Source organism: Nyctibius grandis, chromosome 3 (genome assembly GCF_013368605.1).
Source record: "Nyctibius grandis isolate bNycGra1 chromosome 3, bNycGra1.pri, whole genome shotgun sequence".
Classification (NCBI taxonomy): domain Eukaryota; kingdom Metazoa; phylum Chordata; class Aves; order Nyctibiiformes; family Nyctibiidae; genus Nyctibius; species Nyctibius grandis.
The window spans coordinates 53,931,108-53,943,374 of record NC_090660.1 but is presented as its reverse complement, the minus strand read 5'-3'; the positions used below and the strand labels follow the sequence as shown (position 1 = coordinate 53,943,374).

Genomic DNA, 12,267 nt, shown 5'->3' with positions numbered 1-12,267 from the left:
CCAGCTACAGTACTCCACTGCAAACAATTCTGTATTTATTGATGACTACTAGGGAATTCAGTCTGGTTAAAAGCCTAGTTTTCAAAGACAGCTGCTAAAAATATCTTTCTCCAATGGAGATCAACTGTAAAAGTTTTGAAGGGCAAAAGGTTTCTACAGAATTTACATGTGATAGAATTTACTGAAATGTTTGCCAGGAAGCTACGAGGCAGAGTTATCTGAAATCAGCCTGGCCCACAGTGGGAAAGAGTGAGAAACAATTTGGTATTTTCAGATTCCTTAAAATCTTGACTTAATATTGACTTAGTGAGCTTTCAAGTAAGAATATCTGCCAAAGGCAATACCGAATACTACATATAGCTAAACACTGCAAAACAAACTAATTCTTAGTTTTCCCCTGTTCAGTGTTTTGATTCCAGATGTAACTGTGTTTTCAAGGTCTGTTCACCCAGGCTGTGAAACTAGATTTGTCAGGAAACCAGGCAGGGAGACAGCACTATGGGAGTAGACATATACCTAAGCCAAACCATGTAAGGAGTAAATGAACTAAATGCACTGTATGAACCCACATAAAAAGGCCCCTGCTGCTTGATGTTCTCAGGCTCAGAACTTTCTAGGAGTATGTATTTATAGTCCTACATTTATAGGCCTGTATTATACATTTCATTCACCGAAGCCAACTGGAGAGGCATTTAACGAAAGGTAATGAGAAAGCCCCTTTACGCTTATTTCCCACAAACATTTAAGAAATTTATTGACTACGGCCTGCAAAATCTAAAAATGTCATGACTTTAGAGATGCTACTGGGTTTTGGGTGATAAAACATTAACAAAGAATCTATATACAACGACAAAATAAAGAAGTGGAAGACATCAGTTGAACAGGTCTTCGTTAACTTAATATGCACTGGAAACAGTGCTCTCACTGTTTCTCCAGAAAAAAACGACCATAATATTTGGTGTTCCTTTAATAATAACTATTGATGTGTGGGATGGCTAGGAAGAGATCACCTTCCTGATAATGCTCTAACAATTGCAATATTTCAAAAATCTTGTCCTCTGCTACCAACAAAATGCATCAGCATCTTTTGAGAAATGCCCAAAATGGAACTGAATTGATCAAACAAACAAGAATATCCTAATACTCTTCAATAAAAATGGACTCTGACTCTTAAAGACAACTGGAGCTGGCTGGATCTAAACTTTCCAATATGTACACCTGGCATTTGGTTGAGTCACAGTCCAACAGCAGATACCACTCTCAGATTAAAACTTCCAGAAACTAGAGAGAATAAAGATGAGAATTTAACTATTTTTTTTTTAATACGATGTTAACCATTTGCTACATTTTAGTAGTCATCTAAAACATTAAATACATCTGTTCTTCTCATTTTTAAAATATACATTAAATATAATAGCATTGGACATCTCTAAACCAAACAAACAACAATACAGGATGTAAAGAAAAGCATCTCAAAAGGCAGGAGACAATACAACTGTGTCAAGTGGTAAATGATGTAGTTCTTAGAGATGGAAATCATTTTTATTTTTATAAATATGCAATTACAATCAAGCCCAACCATAAAAATGGCTCCCGAGAGTTCAACTTGAAGTGAACATCTTACAAAATGGTGGTTGAACAAGTCACCTAGGGGCACACCCAACCAATGAATATCACCAACCATCCCAGGCAGCTGTGCTGGCCCAAGAGCAATGCCACATTGAACACAATGGACAGAACTACACTTGAGTAGTCTTAGGTAGATAAAAATATTCCTGAAATCACACTTCCTTCAGTTGCAATATGCCAAAACTCCTTGTCTGTTACAGTGTGAAGTCATGTGTCCCCCTAATTTTCATTAATTGTTTACAATGATATAGGAAAGTCAAGTGCTCTAAGAGCAGGAATGAAGATCTGTCTTGAGGGGGGCAGTTTTCAACATATTGCCTCTCAAATCACTTGACACATTCTCAGATGCAAATCCTTAAATTCTGCCTCAAACCCCAGAAAGTCAGGAAGTTAGGAGTTTCAGTTCCTGGCTCTGGTGATTATAATGTAACAGTGGGAGGCTGAAGCACAAAGCCACCCCAACAGCTAAAATGACCCTACACAAATCTAGAAGGTCAGTAAGGGTGCTTATTCTATGTTTGAAACTTCTTCATAGACAGCAGAAAATGCTTAGTCTTGGACAGCATATACCATAATTTTATGCTTCCACTGCAGACCACACAGATCATTAGTTTAATGCCATGTAAACCTTCCAAACCTCATCTTCTAAGTGGTCTTTAAATTCACATCCAGTCACAGAGAGGAGAGGCCACCCTCAGGATGTGCTATTTGACAATACACCTAGGAAATCTGAGAGCCAGCTGCTTCCCAAGGGGACAGTCCCACTCCCCTTCTTCCCCTCAGCTCTGCATTCCAGCCCCTTCTTTAGCTTTGGCTCTTTGAATCAGTTTCAAGAAGCAAATTTGCAAAAGCCTGTTTATTTTGGGGGAGGACAGAAGGAAGAGATACTTTTCTGCCCATTCAGCCTCTGAACCAACTCACTGCTGGTGTGATGAATGCAAAGGTGGGAGTGTGTAGCCGGGGGCCAGGAATACAGCCACACATCTGAGGAAGATCAGCCACTACACCAATGTAGCAACAGCATCAAACTATGGCTTTTTGTAGTACAATAACCTCTGAATGAGAAATTATACAGAAGACACCTGAAAGATGAATGAAAAATAAAAAATGCTGATTTGTCAACTGTGTCATTAGTAGAACCCACTGATACTCTGGATAACATTTTGGAAAAATCTACTGTATCATTTTGCTCAAAACCAAGGAAGACAAAATCTGAAATTCATTCCACCCATCCATCAAAACTATTGTAACCTCAGATGGCTCTCCGTATCAGACGATCTACCTTACTGAAGCTTTATTAGTCTTATCATTATTACTTCAATATTTTACTTCCACAGGAATTAATTTTTAACTGTAATACAATCCAGCCCGTTGCAAAAAGATTGCTCTAGGTGTAGTTGTGTTCCTGGTGTGTTTAATGATGTGTTTGGCTGTGGCGTGTCTAGTGTCCAGACATCTGCCTGCAGGCACCGAGAGGCGCTGATGCTGCAGCCAATAACCCCTTTGAGGAAAGGTGTTTGTCCTCAGCCGGCACTCTGAAGTTTAGGAAAGAACACGCTTCTGCTTACACATTGATGACAGAATATTGTGCTCTTGCACTGACTGATACACCTCAATGCTTCTTCATGCTGGAGGAGCTGCTGTTATGTAGCTTCATTGTCTTCCCTTATCAGCCACCTCTTTTGCTTTGAGTGTGGCTCGCCACCTTCATATAACTCCAGGGCTCTTCCTGCAGCCCTCTTCTGACGACCGCCTTCTCCCTCTCCTTCATGCATATTATCCCTATATATATGCACCCTGTAAGCTACCTCTACTCTCCAAATTTCTTCTTTCTTTCCACTCTTCCCTATCTCCTCTTCCTTACATTCTTAGCAGCCTGTGTGACCTTGCATCACAATCTGTTTCCCCTTCGATCACAACATTGCTAATTTCTCACCAAGCCTCCATCCCCAATGCCTTTCCCTGTAGCTCCATTTCAGTATTCAGAAGGCAGCTTCATTGATTTTCCCAATAGCTATATCGAAGCTTCTGAAAATGACCTCCCTTATTTCAATGGACTTCAAATTTAGTTTTGTGGATCCTATAGGTCTTATTTCCCACTATTTTCATCAAGCTCTCTCCCAGGACTTATATTCTCTCACTCTCACTGTCTTATCAGTGAAGTCCTTCCTTCGTGCTTCTATCCACTTTAAAAATTCCCAAATCCAAAGTTATTTGTTAAGGCTCATTTTATTAGCACCAAAATGTTAATCTGTTTTACACAACAAAGATGACAGGAAGCCTATAATGATGTTCTGCAGATCCTCTCTCACTATCCTAAGTTAGAAATGTAGTTCCAAGAAAGGCATTACAACTGTCTTCAAGAGACTCCACCTGACTCACCTGGTCATGGTTCCCAGGGTGCAGGTATTAAAGGGGACAGTTCAATGACTGGCTGTTAATATTGTTTCTGCTCTTAAGAGGAAAAAAGTAGATTACAACCTTAATTTTTTTCCTGTCAGTGTCTAGGAGAACATCTGAAAACTTCTTGGGAACTGAAACGAGGAGTTTCCAGCATCAGAGACTGTGGGAAAGGATTACCCTCAGTGAAGTCACTTTAAATCCTGTTTAATTTTAAAAGCTCCTACTTCTATTCTTCATTTTTATTTCTGTTTCAAAGGCCTTTAGATGTGCTCTCCCTTGGGGTCAAGCATGTATCCCCTGAGAAATCTGGGGATGGAAAGACAAGGAAATTTCAGGAAATCTCTTCCTTAGACTGTATTTATCATTGTTGAGCTCAAGTATTTCTCCAGAGAGAAGAAAATTAAGCAGTTGGAAATAGGTTCTTTTTCTGCCACTGTTTATATTGCAGTTAAAAGCTTTTTATCCATGCCTACCAGAACAGTGACCAACTGCCATCTTCTCAAGGGAAGAGACACATCAGAAAGGCTGCTTTGATCTGCAATGGCCACTTCTTTCACATGGCAGTAAATATACATTGGACTTCTCAGAAAACACATGAATACTAAGCACTGATTTTTTTTATGCTTTGTAATTTATTCATAACCAGGTTGTCTTCACTTATTTGTTTGGCTCTTTCTGACTGACTTCTGGAGAAATGCCATTTTTCATTTCAATTTCTTGGATAAGCTTTGAACCAAGTTCTTGCCCATGCTACTAAATGTTTAGACCATTCTGAAACTCCTATGGCGAAGTTGAAGAAATGTTTTCAGACAAAGTCCTTTCAGTTCCAAATTGTCTTGGATGGAGGCCAGATACATACATTTTCTTCTGACGTATACCTTCGGTGGATTCTCCAGAGCTTCAGAGTCCTTCTTTTTAAAGATTTATAATCCCTAATAAAAGATTCAGTCACTTTAAGAGACTGTCCAGCCATTCTCTGGTGCTTCTTTGAAGCAAATTAGGCATTTAAGACTGCATATGTGCAGTGCAACCTCTCAAAAATAACATCATCTAAAGCCTAGGGAAAATCTGCATTGTAGTGAAAGCACTGAGGGAGATTCTTAATGACTCAAAGAAAGGAAAGATACCATCAAGAACACAAGATCTATTATACAGTTCATACTAAAGGAAGGTCTGTTTATAACTATATACACCACTCTACAAGTATGTTCCCATTACAGATTCAGGAAGCTAACACTACAAACAAACAAACGAAAAAAGAAGTTACAGCTTACCTGCCCAAGCATCTACACGAAAGAATACAATAAACAGGAGTTTCCTCCATTCCTGAAATTAATGGGGTTTCTATTCATTTGATGGACTTTTTCAAAGAAAAATGTCCCTGTTCTGTTTCTTTCTCTGCCTTGTTTTTTTCATTGTACTTCTTATTCACACAACATAAAACTATCACATGAAACAGTCACACAGATTTCCGTATTTAGCTGGAACAAGTATAAAGTGATCACAGTTTATTTTTGCAGCTCACCACTACTAATGGGATTCTTTGATTTTCTGTTTTTTTGTACTCTCCACTAGTAATATTACTTACTGCTTAATACAACTTGCACACTCCCAATTAAATGGTTGCATATCGTTAATGATCTATATACACATCTATTTTGTCATCACATGTCAAGCAGCGTGTTTGAACGGATGTGATGCCACCAATGACTTCAAGCTGATGCATACCATGCATACGAATCAAAACACAGAACTTAACCCAAAGGATTGTGGAGAGGCAGCAGGCCAGTTCAGCTTGGACTTTGCTTTCCATTATAAACCTGACTCTGATTCCCATCCAAAATCTTCAAAGAACATCCTCTGTGCTTCAAACCTTCATGCTTTGCCATTTGGGAATATCTTCTACAGACAACCAGAAATACCTATCAGATTCCAGAAAACTTTGAAAAGATGCCATAGGAGGCCATTTAAGAAGCAGTGGTTTTCTTGCCTCTTTTTTCCCTTCTGAAGATAGCCTTAAAACATATTCTCATCATTAATAATTTTTTTCACAATGTTTTTTTTTTTCTGGACTAAGAGGGGAAAATTCAATCTTTTCTTTCTGCCAGCAACCATGTCACCAGTGATGATGGTCTTTGCCAGTGACCAATCATATCAGTGCTCCTAATGCAACTGCTGTATTAGCTTTTGCTAAGATGGACACCACCACAGTGGCAAGAAAAAACAGGCTATCTCCCCTACACATTCCTCTCAACCAAGCCCTATTTGGCAGATGTCTTTTGGAAAGCATCCCCACTTGATGGAGCATTTTCAAGAGAGATTATGACTTCTCTCTTTCTGCTTATGTTACTGGATCTAGAGCACTGGGTCCACTGTGTAGACTGGAAATACTCAAGGAGGAGAACTCTTCACCCTTTGCCCAGAAGTGACTATAAATCTCTGGACAAATGAGCCAATTGAATGTGTTTCCCCTTTGAAGCTATTTCAAGATAGATTTGGCTACCATTTCTAAAAGAAACAGTAGGATCAGCTTAAAGTTCTTGAGAAGGGCTTCTGGTGATAGCACTGCTCTGGTAAAAGATAAAAGTTTATCAGCAAAAGGGAGATTTTGCTAGACATTTGTTCAATTTTTTTTAATTCCTTTTGCACTCAGACATCTGTTGGTAACATGCATTCACAAAACAAACACCTAGTCTGACAAAATACAATAGCTGAGAAATCTTACTCTTCCTATTTATTCTCGTAATACTGCATCAAACTTTCAGAGACAACTTCAATTAAGAGTATGCCCAGCACAATTCAGAAGAGCTGAGCTAATCTGTGTTTGCTGAAATGATCACATAGGAAGGGCTCCATTGTTTGAAGACCATCCAGAACAGACTGCCTCAGGCTCTGCCCCCTTTTTGTATTATTCACCTTCTTAAACAACCTTACATGAATGTTGAGAAACAGGCAGACATGCCAGTTGTCCTTCCAAGGCACTTTTAAGGTTCTTATGCCTAGATGAAATAGCACAAAGGACAGTCTCATATATTAGAGTATTATTTTGACTGTACTTAGACAACAACTCATCAGGACATGACTGATGACTTTGTGGGATTAAACATGTACACGGGCAAGTTCAGAGTACAATGGATTCTTGCTAACATGCCTGTGTTTTGGGGGAAGCCACCAGAGTGCTGAAGTCCACCACAAATGCTGCCCCACAGTGCATTCATGGAGGGAATTCATGCTCTCAGGCAAATTTATGACTGAACATCCCTCTGGGGAGCACTTAAAACAATCAGCAGTGTTAGGAAGACTTGTTTTCATCTGCCCTTTTCTAAACCAGAAGCTGATTACCCAGAAGCTAACTACCTGCTGTCTCATACAGCAGTAAAAGGTATGTTATGAGATGGGAACATACATGAATATAAATTCCAAGTAAAATTGGAAGCTGTGAGAGTTACTTTCACATTAGAGAACTTTATAAAAAGGAAGTGCTGTATTTTTCAAGTGTTTTAAGATTTACTTCTTACCGGCAGTGAATGAAGTCAGGAACAGGATTATGCTGGCTAAAAGATGCTGCATCAAGATTCATGCAAATTTCCACATTGTCTCCAGCTATGATTCGTACCGCAGCTTTATTTTCGTCCTCAAATGTCTGCCTTTGTAAGGATGCACATAGCAGCAACATGAAGTCGTCTACGAGAAAACAGTGGTTGCAAGGAAATATTCAGTCATCAACTTAGGTGCAGGGAGTGGCAGTGAATATATTATAATGTAGTTACCAGACTGTTTTCCCACACTTTGAACCTCCAAGGCTGTGCTATTTTCAATCATTTAACACCGATTTAAAATTTATTAATGTATTTTGTTTTTTTATCTGTCATTGTCTATGATTTTTATTGAGAAGTAAATTAGAAAAGGGGAAATAATTCATATGTTCTGCTGCTGCTTCATTAAAAATGGGATATGGAAAAAAACAGATGCAGAAATTACTAATTCTTTGAATTTTTCTACTACATACAAACACACACTTAGTATTCAAACTCCCGCAGAATATGTCGCTTTGCTACTGAAGAGTAAATAAAAGGCTGGCTTCAGATTACACTGTACAGATGTTTTAAGCAAAGGACACATAAACACTTCACAACTATGTGCTAAAATACTTACAGACAAGGAAGACAGGGTTTGGTCTCACAATGAAGTCTGGAAAGTATAACCACTTTATGATGTTGGAGTTGAAGTTGGCATTACCACTTCTCCACGGATAGTCTGTATGACAGAAGCACACAAAAATGCAATCAGTACTTTATAACAACTACTTCACCCTTTTCTTCTGAATACTTATCAATTTTCCAGCACTTTTCTGTAAAAGCAAGCAGCAGTAATTGCCCATAAAGGGTAAGTGTCCTTACCTTTACAAGGAGCAGGTGGGATGCCAATGCAAAGGAAGTACTGGAATGTAATGATGCATGCCAGAAAACAGCAGTATTTTGGCCAGATCTCTGCAATAGCTTTTCTTCTACGTCGATACAATACAGCAATCAGCCAGAAGGCATGGATCATGGCATAAAAATCCATTCGTTGACCAATTACATTCACTGATAGAAGAAAACAGGTCTGGAAAAGAAGTAAAGAAACATAAGCAGCGTTTGCAACCTGATGGCTAGTCAATGCAGCAACGATAAACTATTCTGGATCCTGACAGAATGCTTGGACATGTACCGGGGCTGACTGCAGGAACCCTGTGCAAATTAACACACTAAACCAGTTTGTATCTCTCCGACAGCAACCTCCCCCACCACAACCCACCACCCCAAATTTTTGATACTCTTCTGTGAGTGTCAACTATGTGAATACAGCACTAAAGCAGGTTTCCATTATGTGATACCTAAAGATACAGAATGGAAAGAGCATTGTCACAGTAGCCTATATGTGAAATGTTTAACTGTTGCCAAGCAAAGCACATATTACACAGCCATATATTTTGATAGCACTTACAGATGTGAAAAAGAAGAGGAACTGTTAAGAATAACAACAACTAAAGTGTATCCTCATGTGGGAACCAGACAAAAAGAAAAGGGATTTAGACCATAAAACTTCTATTGGCCATAGACAAATCCAGTCAATTGCTGTAAGGCAGCTTTAGTTCTCTATTCTTCTAAAGGCTCTGCATCCCAGAGCATTTCTGTTCTCTGGCTCTACTTAAAGTAGTTCCTTCATTCAGTGCCATGAAGCGTGTTTTCAAACTTAGAGAATAATTCATAGTGAATCATTTATTCAGTGCATGTCACTGTTTTGATTTTCTCTCTCCTCAGATTAGGATGAGGTTAGATTTATTTCCCAAAGGAAATAGCTTGCAGATTAATTTTGATTTTCTCTCATTCTCAATCGTCAGCCTGTCTGTGAACAGTTTACTCTGTTTATCAGTAGCACGGGCTGGTAGTGTTTAATAGATAGGTCAAGAGCATCATTATGATTAGATTTGGGATTCATTAGCTTAGGAGTTGCCGTCTTCAGATAGCCATAGAAATTTGTGAAAAAATCACTATTTCTACAAACCTTTTTGAAAGTACATTTCATGTGTCTGTGAAAAAACAGACAAGGTAACAGAACATAGATGAAGCTTTTTTTTTTTTTTTTGCAGTACTTGTTCAGCAATAGCTTGTCTTCAAGGCAGGTTCAGTTCTGAAGTTTTGTTGCTGGATTGGATGAAGCAGATGATAGATAGAAGGAATACATTAGCTGAGCCTAAACCTCAGCAGTCTGGGCCACTGCTGCTGGCAAACAGACAAGCAGATCTTCTACTAAATAAGACACCTATTAGATATTTAGGATACATCATGGATCTTCAGAAAAATCCCTTCACTCCTTTGTACCTGCCTCTCCTAATGCTCTGTGTGTTTCTTGTCCACTGAAAAGTTCTTTGGAGAAAGAACTTTGTCTTACACTAGTGGCACAAAGCAGCAATAACCTTTGCTGGAGTTCTTGCTCCTGCGAATTGCTAACAGCTATAGCAACAAGTATACAAAAGAAGGATGCATTTGTGCAGCCAGAGGCAGAAGCAGCTTAGAAATGTTTAAATAGAGACAATGGACTGCTAGCCCCTGCTTTCTTTTGCTCCTGCAGTCCCTGGTTCCCTCTGTGTGTGTGTGCATGAGAGGGTATACCTCAATTCTGTCCCTTGTCCCATCTGTTATCCCTTTTGTTGAGTTATAAATAAGACAAAAAAAGAAAAGCAAGAGGAAAACCGCTACTAGCAGATAAAGAGCAACTGTGGCAAGGTCTAACATGAGTGATGACTAAGAAGCATCCAGCTGTCAAACATAGTTCAAGCTAGTATTCAAAAATAACACAATCAAAAGGTTTGGAATGATAGTCTAAATAAAACTAATATATAGTGATTTACCTCCAAACCAAACTTGTAGAAGAAATAGTTTATGAAATACTTGACACAGTTTACCAGTCCATCATCCAGATGTGCTCTTGTAATATCATGGAAAATGGTTTTAGTCACAGGTGTGGTAAGGTTATTTCGGCATCTGTAGTACTCTTGATGACGGTAGATTGTAACTTCAAAAGCCAGAATAGCCAGCATCAGTAAGTTATTCTATGGGAGACACAATCAGAAGAATATTAAATAAAAATCAAAACCACAAGAAGCTATAAAATTTTCTGATAAGCATAAACCCATGAATACTCAAATGGATGTCACCACTGAGTGCTTCCACACTCCCAGGATGTACTGGCACCTATTCCCAGCTATTGTCATTGAACCAAAGTAAAGTTCCTACCACTTCTTGGATTTTGATGAAACATACTGACATTCAGAAGATACATTTAAAGACATTCATTAAAAAAATACTATAATGAACACTAGTTGTGGAAAGGAAGGGGAAAGAAAATGCATTGACCCATCCATGTGCCCTCTCATGTTCCATAGCTTCTCTTAAGATATCATGCTTTGCTTTGCAGGAGAGAGAGGATACAAGCATACACAAAGTCACCTGAAGGAGTTCAGCTGGCAAGCGCTAACTTTGTAAAACTGTAAGGATGCTGGGTAGTGCAAATACTGGATACTCTTTTAAATGAACAGTCTATCTTCTGCCAGTCTTCACTCAGGCACAGCTCCTTCTGTCCCAAAGCCAGATTGACTGGGATGCAGTCTTGAGCGGCTTGGAGTGAGTTTTTTTCTCTCAGGAGGGAGATCTGCCCTATGCTCAATGGAAAAGAGGTATTAACCAACTCCAAAAGTTGGTTAAAAAGACCCGCTCAGAGGAAGTCCCTCAAGGAAGCCATAACTGAAGCTGAAGAGGCAATCTCTAGATCTCCGTTCACTGAGAAATATTTGGGACATGAATGTCCTGAGACAGGTGCCACTGGTTTTCTTTTTATTTTGGGTTTTGGACTCTTTTTGACAAGAAGTTATTTTTGCTTGCTGTCCCTAGGCTTCCTGCTCTTATTGGGGAGAGTTTTACACAATCCATCAGATAGGCTCCTCACTTCAACACTGCAGACATTTTGAATGTCTGTTATTAAAGGGGCATAACAGAAACACACCAAGACCTGAAGCTTGGGACCTTCAGGTCTAGCACTGAACTGAATTCCTCTATGTAGAGGAATTTTATTTGCTAACTCAATGAAAACCCTTCTAGAATAATTTCTAATCCCAAAGTATTATCTATTTATAGCTGTAAAGCTCCCAGCATCAAGTCAGACACCACTAGGCAACTTCACTCTCCATGCAGAACTCTTGAGTCAGTAATTGTTCTTCCCCACATATATTCTTAACTGTAGGAGGTGCATGGCCAAGGGAGTGAGAGGCAGATGCGCTACCAGGGCCTAACATGTTGACCGCCAGAGCTTGGCAGGGCTTCCCTACACAAACAGAGCACACGGAGGTAAGCTCTTGGGGAAGAAATGAGGAATAAATCTGGTTAGATCAAAACTTGCTGTTGTTCACTCAACAGATTTCCAACAACCTTGAACTGTGTATACAAAACTTTGGAGATACTTGAAACTAAGATGAGACATGCAAGGTTTTCTCCCCCGGGAGCTGGCACATTTTTATTTTAAGTAGGGTTTTTTTAATCAAGACAGGAATAATAAAATATGGCTCACAGGCATCAACCAAAAACAAGAAGAAAAACAAAAACCAGCCATTTTCTAGTATCTGAATGAATTATTCCCTTAACTCATTATATTTTCAAGCTGTGGCTAAGGAATAAGCACTTAAAAAAATTAACTGCT

The 12,267-nt window shown here is 39.0% G+C and overlaps 1 protein-coding gene across 1 annotated transcript in view; it reads right to left on the bottom strand.

Annotated features, from left to right (window-relative positions):
- Positions 1-12,267, bottom strand: part of PIEZO2 (piezo type mechanosensitive ion channel component 2) — a 350,494-nt gene that overhangs the window by 57,416 nt on the left and 280,811 nt on the right. Inside the window, 4 exon segments of the mRNA XM_068395843.1 lie at positions 7,551-7,716; positions 8,188-8,289; positions 8,433-8,637; positions 10,427-10,627. Of these exon segments, the coding sequence (XP_068251944.1) occupies positions 7,551-7,716; positions 8,188-8,289; positions 8,433-8,637; positions 10,427-10,627 (674 nt within the window).